General features: G+C 44.8%; 1 protein-coding gene and 1 long non-coding RNA gene across 2 annotated transcripts in view; both read left to right on the top strand.

Moving 5' to 3' along the window:
• Positions 1–22,523, top strand: part of LOC128404959 (uncharacterized) — a 55,956-nt gene extending 33,433 nt beyond the window's left edge. Inside the window, exon 2 of the long non-coding RNA XR_008328205.1 lies at positions 22,160–22,523. This is a non-coding gene — a long non-coding RNA (uncharacterized LOC128404959). The remainder of the gene's footprint in view (positions 1–22,159) is intronic.
• On the top strand, positions 2,491–21,990 carry LOC128404957 (tumor necrosis factor receptor superfamily member 1A-like). The gene is made up of 10 exons (XM_053371072.1): positions 2,491–2,650; positions 8,438–8,639; positions 11,880–12,008; positions 12,885–13,031; positions 14,662–14,746; positions 15,534–15,604; positions 17,114–17,236; positions 19,630–19,667; positions 19,790–19,916; positions 21,202–21,990. The coding sequence occupies exons 1-10, from the start codon at positions 2,612–2,614 to the stop codon at positions 21,468–21,470; spliced, it is 1,230 nt and encodes a 409-aa protein (XP_053227047.1). The 5' UTR covers positions 2,491–2,611; the 3' UTR covers positions 21,471–21,990.
• Positions 22,524–22,944: the final 421 nt, after the last annotated feature.

The raw sequence follows: 22,944 nt of genomic DNA, 5'->3' as shown, positions 1-22,944 counted from the left end.
ATGAGCGCCACAACTCCATAGTCACCTTTGACTGGACTTAACCGTCCAGGGGTGCTTTTACCTTTTTTACTGGTGCATACAGTATGGAGGTCAAGGATGATTAACAGGGACACATCTTCCCTATCTCTCCTGACAGAGGTCATCATATAAGGTGACCAGGGCAATTTTTGTGTCCAAGCCTGGATGATTTGACCAGGACAAGGGAGTGATGTCAATATCCCCCAACTTTCAGATCACCCTCTTCCCGGTCCGGTTGAAAATACAAGCTTCAGAATGCAGTCTGCAATGTGTGTTGGGCTGATGACGTGTGGGGTCAGCCCCATGGCAGACATGAAGTCCTGAGCCACCTCAGCATGGATATTGAAGCCCACCAGAACCAGCAGCCTGAGAGTCCTCAACCCTGCCTGTGAGACCAGCTCAGGTAGGGTGACTGCTGGGCAAGGAGGCAGGTGGTAAACCAGCAGAATCCCTAATATTTACTCAACACCAGGCACAAACACTGTAGATCTCCATTCAGCTGGTCAGAAAATCTGGAGTAAGAAAGAAAATCTCTAGACTACAACAACGCCCCCCCCCGAAGTCTGTCCTGATTCTTTGTCGAATACACAGGTGGGCACAACTGGGTGAGATAAGCTTCTCTCTGTTCACCCACCCAGGTCTCCGTGATACAGACCAGATTGGCCTTCACATAAATAATAGCAATGTCTTAAGAGTTATTTGGGTAGCGGGTGGCACTGTGGGTTAAACCACGGAGCCTAGGACTTGCGGATCACAAGGTCAGCGGTTCGAATCCCCGCGACGGGGTGAGCTCCGCTGCTCGGTCCCTGCTCCTGCCAACCTAGCAGTTCGAAAGCACGTCAAAGTGCAAGTAGATAAATAGGCACCACTCCGGCGGGAAGGTAAACGGCGTTTCCGTGCGCTGCTCTGGTTCACCAGAAGCGGCTTAGTCATGCTGGCCACATGACCCGGAAGCTGTACGCTGGCTCCCTCGGCCAATAAAGCGAGATGAGCACCGCAACCCCTGAGTTGGCCACGACTGGACCTAATGGTCAGGGGTCCCTTTACCTTTACCTAAGAGTTATTTGGGGCATGAAAAATAGCTTGTGTGTTCAGAATATAGAACCATTGCAATGCTGCAGGGAGCATCATTAGGCTTTAAATACAAGTCCTTAATAGGTGGTTTTATATCTGAAAAAATAATAAGTTCTCTGTTTATTACTAGTTTCTTAGCTCAAATGTGAGGCGCTTACAAGGCTCCATGCCGTGAACTGTCGGATGGCTTGGAAAGGGGAGCCGATAGCCTACCAGATAGGAATGGCAAACCAAGTTGTTAGACTATGCTGAAATGGCAAAACTGACCGGAAAGCTCTGGAACCAAGAAGATAAAAATTTCAAGAAATATTGGGGGGAAATTTATAATTTACTTAGGAGACCATTGTAAACAGATTAAAACATTAGCAGGATTTAAATCTCACTTGTAATGTAACAAATACTATGGATGATGTGGATAGATATAAAATATAGATTATGAAATAATATGCAGTTGGAAACATTGCCAATAGGACTCATGGAGGGGATGGGGGGAGTCTCTAGATGCAAGGAACACTCTCTATATGGATACGGATTTGCAGTGCTTTTTTTCTTTAAAAATGTTTAGAGGTACTCTCCTTTTCCTACTCATATTGAAATACTGCCCCTCAATGAGGCCAAATTTAGATTCATAAAATGTTGAGGGGTGTGCGTACCCCTGTGCCCCCCCAGAAAAAAGCACTGCGTATTTGGTTTTGTTATACATTTTTATCTGTCAAATCAAATAAAAATGGTTTTTAAAAAAGGAAAGAAGAGCTGATAGATTTATCCAGTCCTTTTTTTTCTTAAAATTTTTTTGGGGGGGTACTCTCCTTTTCCTACTTATATTGAAATACTGCCCCTGCATGAGGCCAAACCTAGATCCACAAAATGTTGAGGGGCATGTGTCCCCGTGTCCCCCTAGAAAAAAGCACTGCGTATTTGGTTTTGTTATAAATTTATATCTGTCAAATCGAATAAAAATGATTTTTTAAAAAAGTAAAGGAGAGGTGATGGATTTATCCAGTGCTTTTTTTTCTTAAATAAATGTTTGGGGGTCCTCTCACTTTCCCACTCATACTGCCCCTCAGGGAGGCCAAACCTAGATCCACACAATATTGAGAGGTTTGCGTATCCCTGCGTTTTATCACTGGGTTTATCAGCGCCATTGCCTGCGTCCCCTCAGGAAAAAAAGCGCACTGGGTTTATCAGCGCCATTGTCCAGATGAAGCAGCCTTTTGTGAGGGAAGCCAAAGTGGACCCAGGGAGGAAAACTTCGTCCTCCGTTTTCTCTGGCGGCTCCTGTGCCCTTGACGGGTTAAGCAGCGCCTGGCTGGCGTGACTAATGCAGCCGGGAAAGCGCGGCCTGTGGGTGGGAATTGAAGTCTCCTCCCTTTCCCTCACCATCCCCGGCCTTCCTGCGCTTTAGGGAACTTGGATTACCAGGCAAGCGGGTTTCGCTCTCTCTCGGCCCGCGAGAGGCCTGCTCTGAGGAGACGGAGCCGGGCCTGGTCCGCAGATGCTCTGAGCTGGGCCCAAGGCCATGGCCCCGCTGGGGCTCTTCCCAGTTTTAGTGGCCGTGGTAAGTGAGGGACTCGGGGGGAAATGGGTCAGGAAAGGCCGGGGGTTTCGTGTGAGCGGAAGGCACCGCTTGGGCGCTGAATTCCTGGAAGTGACATAAAGCCAGGAAGCCTGGCAGCTCAGAAGTCATGGGGAGTCGTGTCCCGGAGGCAAAGGCAGCCTCATATTTTTGCTGGAAAGGGGAGCTTTCTGACTCCCTCCATTGCTTTTCCTCGGGAGGTTCAGGAGTCTTTCTGCTTCCTGAAAAACCTCCTCAGCCCTCGGCCCCATTTGCAGGGTGCGGCCTCTCGCTCCATCTGGGCGGCAGGGAGGAGGTTGGTTTTGTTTTGCTTCCTTGCTTTGCCCCACATGGAATAATAATAATAATAATAATAATAATTTATTATTTATACCCCACCAATCTGGCTGGGTTTCCCCAGCCACTCTGGGCGGCTTCCCAAAAAATATTAAAATACTGTGGTCTGTTAAACTTTAAAAGCTTCCCTAAACAGGGCTGCCTTCGGATGTCTTCTAAAAGTCAGATAGTTGTTTATTTCCTTGGCATCTGATGGGAGGGTGTTCAACACGGAGGGCGCCACCACCGAGAAGGCCCTCTGCCTGGTTCCCTGTAACTTGGCTTCTCTCAGTGAGGGAACCGCCAGAAGGCCCTCAGAGCTGGACCTCAGTGTCCGGGCTGAACGATGAGGGTGGAGACGCTCCTTCAGATATACTGGACCGAGGCTGTTTAGGGCTTTAAAGGTCAGCACCAACACTTTGAATTGTGCTCGGAAACATACTGGGAGCCAATGTAGGTCTTTCAAGACCGGTGTTATATGGTCTCAGCAGCCTCTCCCAGTCACCAGTCTAGCTGCCGCATTCTGGATTAATGGTAGTTTCCAGGTCACCTTCAAAGGTAGCCCCACGGAATTGCTTAGCGAGCGGCTCCTGGCAGCCTTCGAAACTCCCCTCCTTCCAGGCGCATTTTGCGACAGGGAGTCTCATTCAAACGCCCAGTTTCCGAGCTCTGGGCACAGGATTTCGGATTAAAACTGCAGAGTGGAAGGAAAAGAGGAGCTTTTTCTGCCTCCCCACTTCCATCTACTATCTCAAGACTGGGGAAGAGACCCTCTTGAGAATATATGGGGGGAAGGACTAAACCCAGGGTTCCCAACGTGGATCAGATGCCCCACAGGGGGGCCATTTGATTTTTAAGGGAGGCAATTTGTGAATGAGTTGTTGTTGAGTCGTTTAGTCGTTTCCGCCTCTTTGTGACCCCCTGGACCAGAGCACGCCAGGCACTCCTGTCTTCCACTGCCTCCCGCAGTTTGGTCAAACTCATGCTGGTAGCTTCGAGAACACTGTCCCACCATCTCGTCCTCTGTCGTCCCCTTCTCCTTGTGCCCTCCATCTTTCCCAACATCAGGGACTTTTCCAGGGAGTCTTCTCTTCTCATGAGGTGGCCAAAGTCTTGGAGCCTCAGCTTCAGGATCTGTCCTTCCAGTGAGCACTCAGGGCTGATTTCCTTCAGAATGGAGAGGTTGGATCTTCTTGCAGTCCATGGGACTCTCAAGAGTCTCCTCCAGCACCAGAATTCAAAAGCATCAATTCTTTGGCGATCAGCCTTCTTTATGGTCCAGCTCTCACTTCCATACATCACTGCTGGGAAAACCATGGCTTGAACTATACGGACCTTTGTTGGCAAGGTGATGTCTCTGCTTTTTAAGGTGCTGTCTAGGTTTGTCATTGCTTTTCTCCCAAGAAGCTGGCGTCTTTTAATTGAGTTAGACCAAGTTAGTGGCCTTTTAGGCTTCCTCCACGTGAATAAGAGTTCGCATTTTGAATACGGTCGTACCAAATCGGTTCCCGGAAGTGAGTGTTCCGGTTATTGAATGATTTTCAGAAGCCGAATGTCAGGTGCGGCTTCCGTGGCTTCCAATTGGAAGCTCCTGCAGCCAATCAGAAGCGGCATTTTGGTTTCTGAACGTTTTGGAATTCGAACGGACTTCTGGAAAGGATTCTGTTTGACTTCCAAGGCATGAGTGTAATATGAATTATATATCATGGGGGAGAGCATCAGGGTTTTAGAGATGCTTAGGTGGGGCATGTCCCCCCCAAAGATTGGGAACCACTGGACTAAACCATGTGAAAAATGAACATAATATTTTATCTGCAGTTCATTTTCAGCTTTGTATTCTTGTTATTAAAAAAGCGCACCCAGAGATTCTGTTGTTGCGCCCGTAATCTAGGCTTAAGGTGCCATTTAGCTCCTAGCTTTCATATCTCAGTTTCTAACACTGGCTGCTAGGCATGCTGTTTCTTTCCTTCCCCTAACTTTGCACTTTTCTCCTCCTCCTCCTTCAGAATCCAATTATGACAGCTCAGGGCTGGCACCAGCATCTGCTATATTCTTTGCCGAGAGAACTTGATTGCACAGCTGGTTTAGAAATGTAGTAAATGAAATATTTTTGACACAAGGATCTATTGCTTTGAAACTCAGTAATAGAAAGCTCTTTATTTCCGGCTGAAGTAAAATAGTGATAAAATAATCTAATACCAATACTTCAGAAACAAACTCATGTTGAGGCATGACATGTAACTCTGATTAGGACGTGAACTCCATTGATTCTACAGCAGACAGAAGTTTAAGAACTGACCAATTCCTAGATATAAAAAGGTCAGCATACGATTTCCAGAATTACAGAATAGTCATAGGAAAACATGTTCCAGGCCCAGGCAGTGTAGGTTATGTCAGGATCAGGTCAATAATTCACATGGGGTCCACTGCAACAGTGCCCTGAGAGCATTTCCAAGTGTCTCACATAATAGCCTTGGCATATCTCCTGGAATTTTCATTTATCTACTGTTGTTTTAGGACATTCTTGTTTTTTGTTTTGTTTTTAAACCCAGCACTAACCGAAACCTGGCATTATGGTTGCATCAGAACACTCAATGCAGTTTACAAAATAGGGTTAAAATTAGGGAAACTAAGTGTTTGAGAAGCCTTACAGTTGCTTCAGAATTTGCATTGCTGTGGTTAGTTTCTTTGTGTACCACCTCCATGAGAGGTCCAGAGGGTGACAACGTGAGAACAGGCCTTTTCTGTGGTGGCTCCCTGTTTGTGGCATGCTCTCTCCAGGGAGGCTCACCTGGTGCTTTTGTTACATAGCTTTAGGCGCCAGGTGAAAACGTTTCTCTTCAACGAGGCCTTTGGCTGATTAACAATATGTATATCCTTTTAAATGAGTTTGTGGAAGGGAGGTTATTGGTTCATTTTGGTTTTTCTTTTATTATGTATTTTGTGTTTTCATTTTGCAATGTTAATGTTGTGAACTGCCCTGTGATCTTCAGAGAAAGGACAGTATGCATTAATAAATAACAACAATAGTAATAATTTGTTGTTGTTGTTGTTTAGTCATTTAGTCGTGTCCGACTCTTCGTGACCCCCTGGACCAGAGCACGCCATGCACTTCTGTCTTCCACTGCCTCTCGCAGTTTGGTCAAACTCATGCTGGTAGCTTCAAGAACACTGTCCAACCATCTCTTCTGTCTTCCTCTTCTCCTTGTGCCCTCCATCTTTCCCAGCATCAGGGTCTTTTCCAAGCAGTCTTCTCTTCTCATGAGGTGGCCAAAGTCTTGGAGCCTCAGCTTCAGGATCTGTCCTTCCAGTGAGCACTCAGGGCTGATTTCCTTCAGAATGGATAGGTTTGATCTTCTTGCAGTCCATGGGACTCTCAAGAGTCTCCTCCAGCACCAGAATTCAAAAGCATCACTTCTTCGTCGATCAGCCTTCTTTATGGTCCAGCTCTCACTTCCATACATCACTACTGGGAAAACCATAGCAGTAGTCATAAAAATGATAATAGACAGCATAGTGCTGAGTGGTATTGCTTCTCTTCAGACCCTGTTTCTTACAACACAGAGAATAGCCAGAATACAGTGGTACCTCGGGTTACAGACTCTTCAGGTTACAGACGCTTCAGGTTACAGACTCTGCCAACCCAGAAATAGTGCTTCAGGTTAAGAACTTTGCTTCAGGATGAGAACAGAAATCGGGTTCCAGCAGCACAGCGGCAGCAGGAGGCCCCATTAGCTATGGTGCTTCAGGTTAAGAACAGTTTCAGGTTAAGAAAAGACCTCCAGAACGAATTAAGTTCTTAACCTGAGGTACCACTGCATAGTTCACGTCTCACACCCAGCTGCTCCCTACATCTTGACTGCTCATTGGCAGTTGTAACAACATCTCATAGTGGTCATTTACACATTGAGGGAATCTGAGAGGTAAATGGACCTGCTGTCTGCCTGGAAAACGAATATCGTGCTGCTGGCATCAAATTAGTTGGGGTTTGCTCCGAACTGTTAAATTAGGGTAGGGACCCCCTAAGTAACCTCCATGCAGATCATTCTTTGTAGTATTTATCCCTATTGGGGTGTGGGTGGAATGGCTGCCTTTTAGTGTTAAAGAACAGGCAAGCTGTATCTCTGATCTTAACACTGTGGTTGTGTTATCTCACTAAGGTTGTGAGATAAAAGGTTCCTCTGTTTGCTTTTTAGAGACCACTTTCTGAAGCAGGCAGAGCACTTGATTTCTCAGTCTGATCTACTTCCCAATCAGAGCTGGGTACGAGGGAGCTGGCACACTTCTTGCAGCTTCTCAGGTTTTCCTCCTCCTCCTCTTCTTCTTCTTCTTCTTCTTCTTCTTCTTCTTCTTCCCATAGGAGCCCTGGCAGCAAACACATCAATAATATAATAAAAACAAAACATATTCTTTTAAAAAACCATTGATTTTTATCCACCCTGATGCATCTATATTTTGTGCACAGACCGATCAGCAAACGTCTGTATTCAGGGTGTATTAAAAAATAGTATATAAATGGGACAGCTCAAAGTTGCTAATTGTTGGCAATTGATGGCGTACTAACTACGGAAGAATCCTTACATTTCTGTTCCTTGGATTCAGAATCCAAGCAACAATTAGCATTGTGACCAATCTGTGTTATATTGCTTGCCCTTGCTCTAATGTTTAGTTGAGGTTGCACATGTTACATGGAACAGCCATTACCAATCTGAATAATGTTTTCCTAATCACCTGCGAGAGATATTGTACTTTACAATCCATTATGCAGGGGTGAAACTAGGTTTTATTTCACCTCCGGTTAAAGACTCAGTTTGGCACACACACCGCATGCACATTTGCGCGCGCGCACACACACAGGCTGGGAGCCTCAGCGGTGCCCCTCTGGGGGCTTCACTCGTGGCAAAAAACCCATTTGCCCCCCCCCCCAATAGCTACAGCACTGCAATGTGTTAAATAATACCATATTTTTCTGTGAACAACTCGCACCCATGTATAAGATGCCCCCTATTTTTGGGGATTCCAGATTAAGAAAATGGGGGGAGATTGCCCAGAGTTGTTGAGCTTTTTTGGGGGGGGACTGGCAAAAATCGCTCACCTGTGCTGCCACTCGCACACGTTGCAATAGCCGCTTATCGTCTGTCCCCTCGTCAGCAGAAGACGCCAATCGCCCGCCCAATTGACGCAGCAGCAGCCAATCAACACCAGCCCTTGCTGCAGCCACCAATAACACACCCAATAGCCGCAGACAATCTCTGGCCTGCAGCAGCTGCCAATCACACATCCCCGCTATGCACTATCTGTGTATAAGACTACCCCAATTTTTTAACCTTATTTTTTAATTTGAAAAAACCCCTCGTCTTATACACAGAAAAGTACGGTATTTTGTGAAGACTGAAGTTGAGCCTTTTTTTTAAAATGAAAAGCAGTTTGCTTATTTATTCTTTTTCTTTGCAGGTCAACTTGAACCTCATTCGGACAGAAAGTGGGGGATCATTGCGGGTAACCCTGAACCCTGTTATGAAACCTATCCCTGCAGCAGTTGTGGACAAGGATGCCTTCCTGCACTCCAGCAGTAAACAAAAGAGGGAGCTGAAATGCTCAATAGGACACTATCTTCACCCAAATAAAACCCACTGCTGCCTTAGATGCCACAAAGGTATGACAGAGTGTAAAACAGAGTAATAACAATGAGTTGTTATTTCCTATTTTTGTGTACCCCTGATTCAGTCAAGAATCCCGTTTTTGAAAAATGCACTTTTTTATTTCCCCCCACTTCAACTCAAATATAATTGCATAGCAGTGAAAAGCAATAGCTTCACTGGAGTATATCAAAGTATGGTATACACTTGTAACGAGTGAGTTCTTGCAGCTGGTTGGGAACTGCTAGGGGAGACAGAAGGAAGATAGCCTTTTTTTGGCAACAGTTGTGTCCTTTTATCCTATCTCACCAGAAAACTAGATAAATCTAACCATAAAACTAGATAAAGCTAAGATTCCACATACAATTAGTCTTGGTTTGTGCTTTCCGTTGGGCATGTGGATTGCTGATGGGGCCAGGGTTGGGGGAGTCCCTGGCTATTTGAAATTCAGACAAAGGAAATGTCCGACCTATGCTCTTACCAAGGTAAAAGGTAGTGGTGGTGCTTACCCCACCGTAGCATTCCCTTAAATCCATCCTACTCAGCAACTGTTGGCTATATTTTGATATCAGTAACCAAAGCTTGCTCCAATAACTTTTAGACCTCAGACTGATGCAGGAGGAAAGGAGGAACTGATACTTGGACATTAGTTGCAATTCTTCCTCCTTTAGCCGCTCAGCGAATGGGTGAATACATTACTAATTTGCATGATTTATTCAAATATTTCAATACAAATGGCTAGCTGTCCTTTTACCGCACCTGCTTGGCACACATACCTCTTTTCACACCTCCAAACTACTTCCCTGTGTTCATTGTATATGTTTTCAGAACACAGACAACCGTGAGTGATTGAGCTCAAATCTGCTAGGGAAACAGTTTCTCCTTGTGTCCCTCAGTTTATTCTTCTGGAGGGCAAACGGTTGTACAGCTGGCTAGAAAGTAGAATGTTTTCCAAATTTAGCAGAGCGCAGTATAAGTATCTTCTGTCAAGACTGTAAAGCAACTTTGCAAGGTGTTCTAGAAACAACAGACATGAAATCAGAGATTTTCCAGAAATTTAGTTTTATTGAGAAAGTATTATGAATACTCGGTAGCTAACTGTGAAGGCTGTGGCAGAGAGAGGACAGAACGAGAAGGAATGCTGGAATGAAGCTGTACAATGGATTGCTTTGGCTTCCGGGCTGCGGGGAAGGATGGAATTGTTTTTGGAACAGAAAAGCTGCAGGGGGAGAGACAGTGGAAATTATTCATTTCCTCCCTTTCTGCATAAGAGTAGGAAGAAAATGGTAGCTTTCTTATCCTGTCTCAGAGCAGAAGGGGCAGGGATCCTTAGCATCAATTTAAATCCAAAAAGAATTGTAGAATCACAGAACTGTAGAGCTGGATGGGAGCCAAGGGTCATCTAGTCCATGAGTAGGCAAACTAAGGCCCAATCGTCTTCTAAATTCAGCCTGCAGACGGCCCAGAAATCAGCGTGTTTTTACATGAGTAGAATGTGTCCCTTTTATTTAAAATGCATCTCTGGGTTATTTATGGGGCATAGGAATTTGTTCTCCCCCCCCCCATAAATATAGTCCACCCCCCCCACAAGCCCTGAGGGACAGTGGACCGGCCCCCTGCTGGAAAAATTTGCTGACCCCTGTAGTCCAACCCTCTGCAATGCAGGAATCTCAGCTAAAGCCTCCATGACGGATGGCCATCCAACCTCTGCTTAAAAACCTCCAAGGATGGAGAGTCTATCCCAAGGGAGTCCGTTCCACTGTCTAACGGCTCTTGCTATTAGAAGAAGGTTCGTAAGAGTTGCGGTTGCCAGGGTTTGTGGATGCCAGATTCCCCACAATTCCTGGGTCTGATAGGTTTTAGAATTTAATCAATTCTTGGAGTGTTAAAAAGGCTGCCAGACACAGGATTTAGCCAAGTGTTAAAATGCAGGCCAACCAGCTTTCTGCATTCAGGAGATGGCCTGGGAGATCAGTCCTTAACCAAAGGCAAAGGGAAGGTAATGGGCCATTAGAAACAGCAGAAAATGAGAGGGGGCTCTCCCTCAGCTCTGAGATACTTAGCAGAGTCCAAGCAGACTAGAGTTTAGGATTGCAGTTGTGGTGATGTTATTTAGGGATGAGAGATTCCCGTCTGAAAAAAGTCTGCAAGCTGCAGACAGGCAGAGCCATGGCTGGTGTCAGTTTGAATCCCAGGCTGCAGGGAGATTCAAGATTCTCTTGGAGTGTAATGCTGGGAGCCCCTCTATTGCAAGCTCTACTGGTATATATGTGGCGCGGGTGGCACTGTGGTCTAAACCACTGAGCCTCCTGGGCTTGCCCATCGGAAGGTTGGCAGTTTGAATCCCCGTGACGGAGTGAGTTCCCGTTCCTCTGTCCCAACTCCTGCCAACCTAGCAGTTCAAAAGCACTCCAGTGCAAGTAGATAAATAGGTACCACTGTGGAGGGAGGGTAAATGGCATTCCTGTGCGCTCTGGCTTACGTCATGGTGTTCCTTGCACCAGAAGCGGTTTGGTCATGCTGACCACATGACCTGGAAAGTCACCTTGGATTAGACTTAACCTTCCAGGGGTCCTTTACCTTTATATCATAAGGACATCCCAGTCTCTGCTGTACCTCATTTCCAAAGCATTTCCCTGGGTAAAGCATGCCTGGAACTCCCTGCAATCTCGCACCGCTGCAGAGATTGGAGGTGGCACGCCAAAAACTAAGACCGTATTCCTACTGAAGTCAGTGGGACATACTTCTGAGTTTGAATCCCAGGCTACAGCTGTGGGAGAAGCAAGACTCTCTTGGAGTGTGGTGTTGTTGTTGTTTAGCCGTTTAGTCGTGTCCGACTCTTCGTGACCTCCTGGACCAGAGCACACCAGGCACTCCTGTCTTCCACTGCCTCCCGCAGTTTGGTCAAACTCATGCTGGTAGCTTCAAGGACACTGTCCCACCATCTCGTCCTCTGTTGTCCCCTTCTCCTTGTGCCCTCCATCTTTCCCAACATCAGGGACTTTTCCAGGGAGTCTTCTCTTCTCATGAGGTGGCCAAAGCCTTGGAGCCTCAGCTTCACCTCTTGGGGTGTAATGTTGGTTAAAATGCAAGCTGCAACTCCAAGCAGTGGTTTTAGACAGCAGCCTAAGCCACCCCGTAGGACTGGGTTGGGGAGTGATAAAAAGCTACTGAAACTTTCATTCTAAGCTCAGCTTTGCATTCCTTTTCTCACTGAATGACTTTTTCCTGCTTCCTCTTGGATAATTCTTTTGCAGGAACTTTCGTTGCACAACACTGTTTAGACTCTGATAAGGCAACCAAGTGCTCAGTCTGCTCTGAGGGTTCCTTTATTGATGGAGATAATAGCTCAGAGCAGTGTCGCGGATGCCGACGCTGCCGTCCAAGTAAGTCGTTTCTCTGTGCGTGTTCATGTCTCTGTGTTGGATAGGGGTAAGCAGCAGCGAGGAAATGAAAAAATTACTAAAAATTACATTTCACAAAAAACCGGAATCATTCCTTCTTGGGATTCTAACTGACATTATTCCAAAAGAAAGATTAAAATTATTTTTCTATGCAGTGACGGCAGCCAGGGTATTAATAGCCAAGCACTGGAAAGGTGACCATATACCAACTAGAGAAGAATGGCTACCAAAGCTGAGCAAGTGTACTTGGAACTCGCTAAGTTGACTGAAGCCTTAAGGAACAAGTCAAATAAAATAGTCTGGAAAGAATGGGGATGCCTAAATACCTACCTATCGAGTCAAGGATTTAACAGCCAAGATTTGGTTGTGTTTAGAATAAACCTGTAAGTGGGAAAATGTCTCCTTATACCAAGATGAGGAATATATTGAAATACAGAGAAATTGTTTTAGTTCTAGGAAATGAACCACCGTGAGGTCGATGGAAGTAAAAAACCCAAAAGTACTGTATAATAAAAAGAGATTGACCCCAGAAGGGTAGAGAAATTCTCTCGGTAGAGAAATGACATTCTGGGATGTCTATTATAGTTACCTTGTTTTATACTTACGTTCTTACTTTTTGCATTTACCCTGTTTTCTTTTTTCTTTATTTTTTGTATTCAGATGAAATGTTTGTATACTTTGTTTCGTTTATATCTGCATAATAATTCAATAAAAATTTAAATAATAAAAATTAAAAAGTGGCAGCGAAAGGCCCCTGCATTGGGAATGTTGAATATGTGTATTGACTTTAGTTTACTTGTTTCTTGAGCATTATTGGCCCACATACAATTAACCAACACTTCCTCTCTTTCTGCTTAGCCTTTGGACAAATAGAGGTATCCAAATGTACCAGTGAGCACGACACAGTTTGCGGTTGCGGCAGAAATCAGTATCAAAGTAGCCACAGTGATGAATTCATGTGCAAGAATTGCAGTGCTTGTCTCAATGGAAGAATCAAGCTGGCTTGTGAGTGCAGTAGGACAGAATCAATGTCTTAAAAAAATGACTTCATGAATAAATTCGTTCATACTAGGAAAAGAGACTCTCGCCCCTACAGCAAAGCTGTGCATCTGTCTTTGGTGCAAGCTGTGTGTGCTGGCAAAATTGAATTCCTTCAACTCTCCTTGTCCTATAATATTGGTTTTCCTTATTTTTACCCCTCCCTCTCTTCTCCAGCTTTATGTATTTCTTTTAATGTGATATGTCCTTAAGCCCAGCACCCTTAAAGCACTATTAAATTTGAATGCTGGTGATGGTGATGCATTTATATAGTGCTCTGTATACAGTCCTTAAAATTTCACCTGTTAACTTTCTGAAGATGCTTCTTAAGCAGAGAATGTTCTCTTAAACATGCTTTGTCCTTGTTCTTAACCTCAGCATAAACCTGCAAGCACATCAAATTATCCTTCTGCACTTATTCTGACTGCAGGATGTATCTACTCCTAGCTTGGTACAAAAAAAAACACCACCACCTAGAAACTTACAGAAGATGCCCTTAATGCCACACATGGAGAGCACCACTTCATCTACCCCCGGCCTAGAATTTTGAGCTCCCCTGCTGCGTTTACCGTATTGGCCCAAATATAAGCCGTCCTTTTCCCCAAAATTCCGACGGTGAAAAGTTAAAGTGCAGCTTAAATTTGTGACATTACAATAACTGGCTTTTATGATATCGCTCCTGAAACAAGCATACGGTAAAACGGAACAAAAACAAAGCTTTATTGCCAATTTGCAAGCTTGAGACTGTTCATTTGCCATTTATGGGTGTGAGTGACTGTGGGATTATAGCAATTGAATTGTTATTTTATTGAATTGCGATTTTAGCAACTGTACGGTAACTTTTGCAGGCTTTAATCAAAGGCTTAAATTGGCTTGGAGTTACAATTCTACTAACAGCAGCGATTTTCAGCCTGTATCCCAATTTTAAGGGAGTGGTTTATATTCAGGTATTGTTTTTTTTCCTTCCCCACCCTTGAATTTTGAAGCTGCGGCTTATATTCGGGCCAATACTGTAATTGTGAAATTAAATTGTGAACAGATTCTTTCTCTTAGAACCATTCTGTTAATTCACCCATTCTCTTTTCACCCTGCAGAGGGCACAGTTAAATGTGTTGACACAGGAGATCTGTGATCAGGACCTCCTGCAATTTGTTCCTAATGTAACAACAACACTGGCCCTGATTCAGATCAGGAGCATAGTGCTGGGAAAAGATGCTGGCTCCTTCTCATGCCCTCTGATTCTTCTTCTCCAGGGCTGTTTTCTTGATTAAAATCCCATCTCTGAAGCTATTGTTTTCCCCAAGAGGAAAAAATGCGCAGGTATTGTCTGAGAACCTGTTATGTCTCCCCCTGCAAATTGGCCCCACAGTTATCAATGGGAAAACCACTGCATATGGGAAATGTTGATCAGATTTTGGCACCCTACTGCTGTTGTTGAATTGCCTTAAAAGCCACAAGTGATCCTGAATGTGGAACTTCTGCATCACATCTAACTTGTCCCCAGATAATAAACACTACTAAGGTGCTAGTGTGTTTGAGTGAGATCCAAATCACTGAAATAAAATATCTCCTTCTCTCACTTATCTTTTCTTTCTAGGTACCAAATTCAGTGATACAATATGTGAGTGTCGCGCTGGATACTTTCTCCAAAAAGATGAAAACAAGTGCTACCCATGCAGCAGGTGGGGAAAATCTTGTTATCTGTCTTACACACAGAAAGTAAAGGCAGCCGTGCTGGCCCATAAGGAAAAAACAAAAAAACCCAAAGTCTGTATAAGGCCACACCTTTAATAGACCAACTGAAATGTCACAGAATAGTATGCAAGATCCTGACCTCCCCAGAACTCTCCGTTCTCCAAGTAGAGTGTCAAGGGGGCAATGAAATAGGAGGAACTTTAGTGCTATACAGTGGTACCTTGGTTCTCAAACTTAATCCGTTCCGGAAGTCCGTTCCAAAACCAAAGCGTTCCAAAACCAAGGTGCGCTTTCCCATGGAAAGCAATGCAAAATGGATTAATCTGTTCCAGACTTTTCAAAACAACCCCTAAAACAGCCAATTAACATGAATTTTACTAACGAAAGCATGGATCCATAAATGAAAGCAATAAACGATGTACTGCAGTCACACAATCAATCAGTAGCTGAACTGGGTTCCACACAGTCACAGAAAAAGAGCCACAAAAACAAAAATGCAAAATAAATAGCAAAAACGGACAGAACCTCAGTGTAACACTCAAATCGGAAGCGCAGCACTCGAAACAGAAGTGTGGCACTCAAATCGGAAGCGTAACACTCAAAGCGAAGCACGTTCGGCTTCCGAAAAAAGTTCGCAAACCGGAACACTTACTTCCAGGTTTGCAGTGTTTGGGTTCCAAGTTGTTTGAGTACCAAGGCGTTTGAGAACCAAGATACCACTGTAAAGTAGTATTTGTCTCCTGTGCAACTGAGACCCACTTTTTCCTATTTCAGCTGCAATGAGAAAGAATGCAAGATGGACTGCGACTATTTCGATGAAGTGATAAAGCCAGAAAATAACCCACGTAAGTTCTGGAATAATACTTGGACAACACTTTAGCCCTTGATACAATCCACAGCAACAACTTTTACCAGCCCTGCTTCACACCTCAGTTGTTCTTGCATGGCTGGCAGAGGCACCAACTTCCAAGGGAGAAGGGGGGGTGACGTCATGTGATGTGTGATGTCAGGAAGAGCCGGACTCCTGGGTGTAGCAGTTGCCTCCCCTAGATCAAGTAAAACAATACAAATACTTAACTAACTGACCAACCACATCGCTTCTGCCCTGCTTAACAAAAGTCCTGTCCCCTCTTAACAAAAATCCTGGCTATGCCCATCGCTGGGGTGGAACTGAATGCAGCTGGTCATGGGTCCTCGTCCTCCTTCTGTGGGGTCTTCTTCCTTATCCCTTCCCCTCCAATTCAGGAGGAGGAGGAGAAGCCAGTCACTGAAGTGCTCTCTTGGCCTCTTCCTCCCACTTTGAACATGGGGAGGGGGGTCCCAAAGGGCTTGGCCCCTAGGAGAGGGCACACCTGATGACTGGAAAGTGTCCTTGAACTTTGACATCATTTACTTGCGTGGATGGAGGATAGAGAGGGGGTGTCTAGAAAGAAACCAACAGAACAAACGTAAAATGTACATTTGTTACTCCACCCATTTACGCCTCTGGTGCCATCCACTGTTAGCATGTGACCCCCCAGATGCTTGCGCTTGGACTACTGCAATGCACTCAATGTGGGGCTACCTTTGAAGGTGACCCGGAAACTGCAATTAATCCAGAATGCGGCAGCTAGACTGGTGACTGAGTGGCTGCCAAGACCACATAACACCGGTCCCAAAAGACCTATATTGGCTCCCAGTACGTCTCCAAGCACAATTCAAAGTGTTGGTGCTGACCTTTCAAGCCCTAAACGGCCTCAGCCCTGTATATCTGAAAGAACGCCTCCACCCCCATCGTTCTGCCCGGACACTGAGGTCCAGCTCCGAGGGCCTTCTGGCGGTTCCCTCACTGCCAGAAGTGAGGTTACAGGGAACCAGGCAGAGGGCCTTCTCAGTAATGATGCCCGCCCTGTGGAACGCCCTCCCACCAGATGTCACGGAAATAAACAACTATCTGACTTTTAGAAGACATCTGAAGGCAGCCCTGTTTAGGGAAGTTTTCAATGTTTTATGTTACTTTTTTATTTATATTTTGTTGGAAGCCACCCAGAGTGGCTGGGGAAACCCAGCCAGATGGGCGGAGTATGTATGTATGTTTGTATGTATGTATGTATGTATGTATGTATGTATAAATAAATAAATAAATAAATAAATAAATAAATAAAATAATCATTATCATTATCATTATGCAGACCTCAGGCTGAAAAAGGTCCCCCACTCCTGCTCTCTAATACCTGACATTGACTTCACTTTCCAATCATTGATCTCCACTCCACATTTGTCTCTGTGCTCTAGCTATCCTATCCATCTCTTCGCACCTGTTTTCCTATCCTTCCAGACCCTATCATCTATATTATGCTTATTTTTCCTTACAGACCAAGCACTTCTCCTCGCTATAATAGTCATTTTAATCGTAACTGTCGGTGTATTGGTGTTGGTGAACATACTTCGCAAACGATCCTGTCAGAAGAGGTTCAGCTCCACTTTCTGTCCATTTGGTGAGTATAGCACTTGCCTGTTGGAGGATCCAGATTAGGAAAAGTCTATGGTTTCAAAGCTGAGCAAGGGGAGACTTGCAAAGGGCTTTAAGGAAGCTCAAACAGGAGCAGCGTGTGCAGGGCGACATGCTGTCTTAAAGCCCTTTCTAAAAACTCTGTGAGGCAACTGCTCCCTTTATCCTTCAAATATTGGAGAGAGCAGGTGGGTGGGGAGTACGTGGGGAACTTGCAAATGCTTTGAGTCCCAGCGCTCATGCTTGATCCCCCAGAGGCTCAGATGGATGGCCGGGGGTGGTGGTGCGCTGTCTTATAGCAAAATCGTTTTGAAGCAGCCTCTTCCCCTTTTTTAAGTGAATGGTCAGCAAAATGACTCCGCCGTGCCCTAGAGCTGCCCAACTGCTTGCTCTAGTGTTTAAAGGAGAAGAGGGGGGCTGCTTTAAGGAGCGTGGGTTCCCCCCCCCCCCAGGACTTTCCCTTTGCAAAGGTGCTTTTCAAAGCAGCTCTGCTTTAAGCAGGCAGTTCCCACATAAGCACACAGCTTATACCTGTGGCCGCCACTGTGCCAGCCACGGACGCAGTGACACCTTTGAGAACTGCCTTCTAGGCCCCTGTGGTGATCTCGCCCCTTTAAGACTGATTTATAGGAATAGGTTAGAATTTAAGAAATAGTGAGCATACATACAGCTGTCTCCCATTAAGGCTTCAAGGCCGGTGTCACAAGGTAATTGGGTGAAAGAGGTGAACACCCGCGGTCTAAGTTCCCATAAAACCTGCGTTGGTGGGAGCTCTCGCCACTCAGCCAGGCATCTATTTGGGCTTTGACAGCATCTTGTTCCTACTGAGATTTAAGTTTAAGCATTTATGTTAATTAGCTGGATAAGTTAGTGTTTGTTATTTTCTTCCCTTCTGAGCTATTTTTAATCTCTGCAATTATTTGCAGTTTCTCTCATAGAGTTTTGTTTCAGTAAAGTCAGTGTGTGATATTATGAAATTTGGTCTGGTCTGAGTTCCTGAACCTTTAAATTTTGACCACGCTTTTTGGCGCAAGGGTCATCCACCGCAGCCCCTGCTGCTCATTGATGCAATTTTCATAATTTCATAAGATGATGAGAACGGGTACCTTTTTCTCCTTTAAAAATACATGTAGTGGATAAATTGGTTGAGAGACAGACAGACAGGTTCTTTCTCATTTTCTCTTTCAGTTCTAAGTGCTTCTCAAGGCTCAGATTGACAGCTGAGCAGGTATCTAGAAAGTAGGAGGGGAAGGGGAACAATCTGGTAGACTGGATGGAGGAAAACAGAGTAAGGGGGTTGAGAGGGGACAAGAGAAGGAATGCAGGGTGCCACGGAAATTGGGAGAGAAAGAGAATGGAGTGTCAGAAAGAAAAAAAACACACAAGTGGTCGCCAGTAAAACAGATCTTCTTGTAATTGTAAAATTTTTCCATGGGTTCCCTTCCCTCCCACTTCCATCACCATCAAATCACAGATCAAGTGCTCTCCAGCCCTGATATGGCACAAAAGCATGAATCCAAAGTACATTTGGAACCTCATAATGTTTTTAAAACTACCATCAAATCATAGGCCACTTCTGTTTGTTGGTGGTCTTCGTGCTATGTAAAAAAAGCTATGAAGATCCATGAGAATCTGTGCCTTGTATCAGTAATAATAAAAATAATTTATTATTTATACCCCTCCCATATGGCTGGGTTTCCCCAGCCAATCTGGGCAGCTCCCAACCGAATTAAAAGCACAATAAACCATCAAACATTAAAAACTCTCCTAACAGGGCTGCCTTCAGATGTCTTCTAAAAGTCAGATAGTTGTTTATTTCCGTGACATCTGATGGGAGGGTGTTCCACAGGGCAGGCGCCACTACCGAGAAGGCCCTCTGCCTGGTTCCCTGTGTTCTTGTGGTGCTAGCAAGCACAGGATCTGCCATCTTTACTGTGTAGGCTACCCAAGTAAGCTTTAATTTGATGTGCTTTTGGTGGGGCTCCAGGTAAAATCCTGCAAAATCAAGAAGATCCAACATTTACCCAGACCCCATGGAAGAACAAAGAGGGGCGAGCCGGGGAAGAGAAGCCATCAGAGGGATATCAATGGCACCATTTCAAAATTCCAAAAAGTTTGGCATATGACCCAACAGGCTGCAATGCCTCCAATATCTCTGTAGCCTAGTTATATGTACTCCAATTCCTTTAGTGAAGTGAATATAAGCAGACCTCTGGTCTTCAGCACAACCCTGGCTGTTAAATGCATCCAGTAGCTAGTAGCTGCCACCATCTGTGTTTGCTAAAGAATCATCTAGCTGTCTATTAGCTTGACAGTAACAATAAAGCTAATTTTCTCTTTTGATGGCTGTAAAATAATTTATTCTGGGATTTTTTTCAGCTTCAAATCTGCAGCCAGCAAGTGAACCTCCCCCAGAGGTAAGTTGTTGCAAAGGTTTCTAAAATTCCTCTAAACCTCAGGATTGTTTGCGGTTTATGCCTAGCTTTCTTATTTTCTAAGTTCAGCCAACTGCATGCTTGACGTTTCTCTTGTTCCTTAGGTGGTAGAAAAAGGAAAAGGCACATTTCTGGAACAAAACCAGACAGACAATCTTTTGCCACTGAAAGCCACACCAGCTGACCTCCCAGATTGTGTGAGAGTGGCAGGAGAGACACAAATCTCAGATCGTGAGTGCATCTTAATTTCAGAAATAAAACGTGGGCAGTGGGCAGGGAGAAGAATATGTGAGTTATGTGTGCATTGCTCCTATAAAGGTGTGTAGGGGTGTGTGTGTGTGTGTGTGTGAGAGAGAGAGAGAGAGAGAGAGAGAGAGAGAGAGAGAGAGAGAGAGAACTATTGCCTGCATCAAAAACCCAAGAAGGTGCTAAAATCCTGAATTTGAATGTTACAAAGAAATCCAGAAAAGCGGAATGCCAGTTGCTGAGAACCTTGTGGGGAAAGCACTGCTGTACTTAAGTCTTTTTGTGGGCTTCCCATGCACATCTGGTTGACCACTGTGAGAACAGAATGCAGGAATAGAAGCACCCTTGCCTGATCCATCAGAGCCCTTATTTTCTTAAGTGCAGCTATCTGGTTATATGGTGCATTGCAGATTGCTCATGTTTCACTACAGTGGTACCTTGGTTCTCAAACTTCATCAGTTCCAGAAGTCTGTTCCAAAACCAAAGCGTACCAAAACCAAGGCACGCTTTCCCATAGAAAGTAATGCAAAATGGATTAATCCATTCCAGACTTAAAAACAACTCCTCAAACAGCAATTTAACATGAATTTTACTATCTAACGAGACCATGGATCCATAAAATGAAAGCAGTAAACAATGTACTGCAGTCACACGCTCAATCAATCAGTAGCTGAACTGGGTTCCACGCAGTTACGAAAACAAAACAAAAAGAGCCACAAAAACAAAAAACTCCAAAATAAATAGCAAAACAGACAGACCTCAGTGTAACACTCAAAATGGAAGTGTGGCACTCAAAAAGGAAGTGTAACTCTCAAAACGGAGCACGTCCGGCTTTCGAAAAAGGTTCGCAAACCAGAACACTTACTTCCGGGTTTGCAGTGTTTGGGTTCCAAGTTGTTTGAGTACCAAGGCGTTTGAGAACCAAGGCACCATTGTATTTCACGTTTGTCGTACAATGAATGTGCTATTAAGGAAACATGGCTGTCTCAGCAGTTTTTCAATAATAGGGAGAATGGAAATAATTTTTGTTACTGACAATTTATACTATGCTAGGGTTTCCTAAATGTGGGTGTCCAGCTGTTTTTGGACTACAACTCCCATCATCCTTAGCTAGCAGGACCAGTGATCAGGGACGATGGGAATTGTAGTTCAAAAAAACAGCTGGAGGCCCAAGTTTGGGAAACCCTGACACAGACCAAATACTGGGAGGTGGGCAGAGCCTAACCCTCACAGCATCACTTGATTTCTCCTTTGTTCCTTTTACCCCTAGGTCCTGAAGTTTTGTACGCTGTGGTGGATCAAGTACCGCTGACCCGGTGGAACGAATTTGTGCGGCGCCTGGGACTGAATGAAATTTCAATAGAGAGGATTTATGCCGAGCATCGGCACATTCGAGAAGCGCAATATGTCATGCTGAGACAATGGAGGCAGCAAGCAGGCCATGGGGCCACTGTAGAGCGCATTTGTTATGTTCTCAACCAAATGGAGATGAGTGGCTGTAGTGAGACTATTCAGGAGGTTCTGTCCAACCTGCCTTAGGTGTACTGCATCAGTACTCACTCACACAAAGCACAATCGTCTCTTGATGACTTGTAGCATCATGGTGCGTTGTGTGTTTGAAGGTGCCATTATGCCATAAACAGAACTTGTAGGTGTTCTTACCTCCAACACAAATGTTTTTTTCAGTGGAGTAAGCTCACTGTGTTCCATTCATAAACAATCGAGAAATATGTGTCTGAAACGGGTTCTTCTTCCCATCCCTGCCAAGTCTAGGCCCTCCTTTCAGAGGGCTTATCCTTTTGTCCTACTGCTTCCCTCACCCAGGGGAAACTGCTCTTTAGCTCGTAATTGGAGCAAATGGCAATCTGGTTTTCCGCAGTTCTTACCTATCTCTTATTGAGTGGGTTTTCTTGGAAAGGAGCGGGGCAAACGGCAAACCACTTGGACCCATGCTTTCTAGCCATGGCACAAGCAGAAGCGTTTTCAAGCCCAGTTAGATTTTGGCCTCTTCACTTGCTTGTCATCTACTTTATTATTCTTTTTTATAGAGACTGAAAAGCGACTTAGTCAAGTATGTTTCTGAGCACAGTTCAAAGTGTTGGTGCTGACCTTTAAAGCCCTAAACTGCCTCGGCCCAGTATACCTGAAGGAGCGTCTCCACCCCCATCGTCCAGCCCGGACACTGAGATCCAGCGCCGAGGGCCTTCTGGCGGTTCCCTCATTGCGAGGTTACATTCTCAGTAGTGGCACCCGCCCTGTGGAACGCCCTCCCTTCAGATGTCAAGGAAATAAACAACTACCTGACTTTTGGAAGACATCTGAAGGCAGCCCTGTTTAGGGAAGTTTTTAATGTTTGATGTTTTACCGTGTTTTTAATATTCTGTTGGGAGCCGCCCAGAGTGGCTGGGGAAGCCCAGCCAGGTGGGCGGGGTATAAATAATATTTTTTTTAAATTAAATGTTCTATAGGATTGTGAGAATGTCTCTTAAATGAATACTCGCGGCCTTTTCTGATCCAGGGCTCTTTCAATCCCAACCAGTTTGAATGCGTGTTGGGTTTTTTAAAAAAAACAAATGTATATGTCCATTTTCATATATTTGTGCTGTCTGTCTTTCTGCCTCCCACAAGGTCTTCTTCAGGGCATGCATACACTACAGACATCTTGGTTAACTGTGGTTCCTTTTGTGTATGGAGCATTGGGAATTGTTGTTTGGAGCACTAACAGACAATTTTAGCACGTGTAAATTGGCAGGAAGACATTAGAATCAAAGAATCGTAGAGTTGGGAGGGACCCAAGGGTCATCTAGTCCAACCCCCTGCAATGCATTAGTCAGAATCTCCTTCCTTCCAACTTTAAGCCATTGGTTTGAGTCCTACCCTCCAGAGCAGGAGAAAACAAGCTTGTTCCCTCTTCCATGTGACGTCTCCTCTTTTCCAAGCTAAACATACCCAGCTCCTTCAACCGTTCCTCATAAGGCTCAGCCTTTATAGAACTAGCATAAACAAGTAGCCA

The sequence above is a fragment of the Podarcis raffonei genome, chromosome 17 (assembly GCF_027172205.1).
Source record: "Podarcis raffonei isolate rPodRaf1 chromosome 17, rPodRaf1.pri, whole genome shotgun sequence".
Lineage (NCBI taxonomy): Eukaryota > Metazoa > Chordata > Lepidosauria > Squamata > Lacertidae > Podarcis > Podarcis raffonei.
This window is presented reverse-complemented; position numbering and strand designations above follow the sequence as displayed.

What these genes read in the sequence shown, in the direction of transcription:
- LOC128404957 (XM_053371072.1), top strand. Translation starts at nt 2,612, where the DNA reads ATGGCCCCGCTGGGGCTCTTCCCAGTTTTAGTGGCCGTG. An exon ending in AAAGCCAGAAAATAACCCAC is followed by an intron (nt 15,605 to 17,113) that starts GTAAGTTCTGGA and finishes TTTTCCTTACAG; the next exon opens with ACCAAGCACTTCTCCTCGCT. An exon ending in AGAGACACAAATCTCAGATC is followed by an intron (nt 19,917 to 21,201) that starts GTGAGTGCATCT and finishes TTTTACCCCTAG; the next exon opens with GTCCTGAAGTTTTGTACGCT.